This window comes from Otolemur garnettii, unplaced genomic scaffold (genome assembly GCF_000181295.1).
Source record: "Otolemur garnettii isolate 467f Iridium unplaced genomic scaffold, OtoGar3 scaffold00003, whole genome shotgun sequence".
Lineage (NCBI taxonomy): Eukaryota > Metazoa > Chordata > Mammalia > Primates > Galagidae > Otolemur > Otolemur garnettii.
In genome coordinates, this window is record NW_003852398.1 from 41,173,268 (window position 1) to 41,176,758 (window position 3,491).

The window sequence follows — 3,491 nt, forward strand, 5'->3', positions numbered from 1 at the left end:
GAATAAATAACAAATAACGGTGGTATGTCAGTGATACAGAAGCTATGGAAATAGTGGAAATACTGTAGGAGAGAAGAGTAAGAAAGGGTGTCAGGAAGGTATGGGATTAAGAGTGTTGAATATTAAATGAGAGAGATTAGGGAATGCAGGCCTTAGAGAAAGAGCAGTTGAGGAAACACCTAAAAAAAACAGAAGAGATTTTTAAAAATTAAAATTTAAGTATTTATGTAATCTCTGCATATTTATATTCAGAGATGAAGATATGTAATTTGAGTTAAAGAAACTAGAACTGTAGATTCTACAGCCATTTTAATTAAAAAGTAGAGGGTTGCCCTTCTTCCCTAGAAAAGATTTATATATACCAGAGAGGTATGTCCTAAAGTTTATGAAAATATAGACATTAACAAGATGGAGAGCATTCTGGAATCTGGAGTGTTTCCTCAAGTATTTTTGTAACATCCTTTCTACCTACCTACCTACGAGATAGGATCTTGCTATGTTGCTCAGGCTGTTCTTGAACTCCAATGCTAAAGCAGTCCTCCCACTTTAGACTGCCAAGTAGCTGAGACTATAGTTGCATGCCACCATGACTGGCTAACTCGAGCTTTTATTATTATTTTTTAAAATCAGCAATAAATTATATAGTTCTTAGTAGGAAAATAAGAATTTTTTTTTTTTTTTTTTTTTGAGACAGTCTCATTATGCTGCCCTCGGTAGAGTGCCTTGGTGTCACAGCTTACAGCAACCTCAAACTCTTGGGCTTAAATGATTCTCTTGCCTCAGCCTCCCAAGTAGCTGGGACTACAGAAGCCCTCCACAATGCCCAGCTATTTTTTGGTTGCAGTTGTCATTGTTGTTTAGCAGACCTGGGCTGGGCTCGAACCCACCAGCCCCAGTGGATGTGGCTGGCACTGTAAACGTTGAGCTATGGGCGCTGAGCCAAGAAAATTATCATTTGAATTTCTGATAACATCACTAATTATTACTTAGTGGACACCTCTTATAAACCAGGCACTTCATTTAAATCAGTTATTTGTAACTTTCTTTGGGTATAAATTCCTCTAAAGTCTATAGACCCAAATAATGGTTCCTGACCTCAAAAAATTTAACCAGTATAGTTATTTACACAATACTTAGGGGTTCGCAGGATAAAAATATTGGCTTTGGATACTTTCATCGGGTTAGTTTAGTTTTGTTTTTCTTACCTGTTTAAGGAGAGCCAACACAAAAAGTGGGAAAAGCCGCAAAGAAAAAGGAACCAAGAGTCCAGGCTGCTGATTACTTAGGACTGAAGAACGGTAAGCTGAAAGAGAGTCGATGACAGCATTCACTAAAGCATCTCGAGCGTCACTCAGGCTGGCTGTCATAGACCTGTCAACAGCTAATAGAAGTGAGGGTAGGGACAGAAGAGAAACAAGACAGAAGCTTAGTTATTCCATTGTTAAGGAGAGAAGAGATAATTTTTAAAAACTACTAAGTCCTTGCTCCAATTTATTCATATACAATGAGATAAAACACATAGCTGTTAAAAGCATGCTCTGAAGAAAAAAAAAACTAATTTATACCTTTTATATGTAAGCTATAACCTAATAACAGCCTAAGAATACGGGAAGGGGGAGGGAGATGGGAGGGGGAAATGGGTGGAGGGAGGGGGATTGGAGGGATCACTTCTGAGGTTTATCTTACAAGGGTACAAGTGAATCTTTCTAAGAGCAGAATATAAACGTTTTAAAATAGTAACTAGGAAAATGACACGAAGGCTATGTTAACCAGTTTGATGGAAGTTTTTCGGATTGTGTGTGAAAACCCCACACATAGTTACCATTCAATAAAAAAAAAAAAAAAGCATGCTCTGAAGAAATGAGCCAACCTCTTCTCCCAAGCTTCAGTTTCCTCATTTGAAAAATGAGAAAGCTGGCCCAATGCATTATGCCTGTAATCCTAGCACTGTGGGAGACCAAGGTGGGTGGATAGCTTGAGCTCACAGCTTCGAGACCAGCCTGAGCAAAAAGGGAGACCCCATCTCTACTAAAAATATAAAAACTGAGGCAAGAGGATCAGTTGAGCCCAAGAGTTGGAGATTGTTAAGCTATGACGCCAAGGACTCTATCCAGGGCAACAGCTTGAGACTCAGTCTTAAGGAAAAAAAAAAAGAAATTAAAAGAAAAATGAGGAAGCTATGTTCTTTTTTTTTAGACGGAGCCTCAAGCTATCCCCCTGGGTAGAGTGCCCTGGCATCACAGCTCACAGCAACCTCCAACTCCTGGACTCAAGCAAGTCTCCTGCTTCAGCCTCCCAAGTAGCTGGGACTACAGGCACCCGCTACAACGCCTGGCCATTTTTTGGTTGCAGCCATCCTTGTTGTTTGGCGGGCCTGGGCTGGGGATTCGAACCCGCCACCTTAGGTGTATGTGGTTGGCACCTTAGCCGCTTGAGCCACAGGCACCGAGCCGCTATGTTCTATTAAATCAAAGATGTTAATGATTTAATAGTACACTATTTTATTTATATACCACTGAAAAAGAAAAAACACTGCATATATAAATGCTTTTCTAGGTTTGGCGCCTCTAGCTCAGCAGTTACAGTGCCAACCACATACACTGGGGCTGGCGAGTTCAAACCCAGCCCGGGGCTACCAGACAACAATGACAACAGCAACCAAAAAATGGTCGGGCGTTTGGCGCACACCTATGGTCCCAGCTACTTGGGAGGTGGGGCGGGAGAATCTCTTGAGCCCAAGAATTTGAGATTGCTGTGAGCCGTGATGCCACTGTACTCTACCAAGAGCAACATGGTGCAACTGTCTAAAAAAAAAAAAAAAAAAAAGTTTTTCTATCACAGAGAGTTTTTATTTTATACTTATGGAAAGAGCTCTTAGACAGTTATTTATTTTTTTGTTTTATTTATTTATTTATTTATTTTAGACAGAGCCTCAAGCTGTCACCCTGGGTAGAGTACTGTGGCATCACAGCTCACAGCAACCTCCAACTCCTGGACTCAAGCAAGTCTCCTGCCTCAGCCTCCCAAGTAGCTGGGACCATAGGCACCCACCCCAACACCCGGCTATTTTGTGGTTGCAGCCATCAGTCTTGTTTGGCGGGTCCGGGCTAGATTCAAACTCGCCACCTTAGGTGTATGTGGCTGGAGCCTTAGCCACTTGAGCCACAGGCACCGAGCCTATTTTGTTTTTTGAGACAAAGTCTCACTCTGTCACCATGGGTAGAGTACCACAGTGTCATCACAGCTCACAGCAACCTCAAACTCTTGGGCGAGACTATAGATACCTGCCACAATGCCCAGCTAGTTTCTTCTATTTTCAGTAGAGATGGGGCCTTGCTTTTGCTCAGGCTGGTCTTGAACTCCTGAGCATAAGCAATCCACCCACCTTAGTCTCCCAAAGTGCTAGAATTACAGGCATGAGCTACTACACCTGGCCCACTTTGAGTGTTATGTAGATAGATTTTCTTTCTTTCTTTTTTTTTTTTTTTTTT

At 41.5% G+C, this 3,491-nt stretch overlaps 1 protein-coding gene across 1 annotated transcript in view; it reads right to left on the reverse strand.

Annotated features, from left to right (window-relative positions):
- Positions 1–3,491, reverse strand: part of SEC24A (SEC24 homolog A, COPII coat complex component) — a 101,365-nt gene that overhangs the window by 22,663 nt on the left and 75,211 nt on the right. Inside the window, exon 17 of the mRNA XM_023514716.1 lies at positions 1,206–1,381. Within this exon, the coding sequence (XP_023370484.1) occupies positions 1,206–1,381 (176 nt within the window). The remainder of the gene's footprint in view (positions 1–1,205; positions 1,382–3,491) is intronic.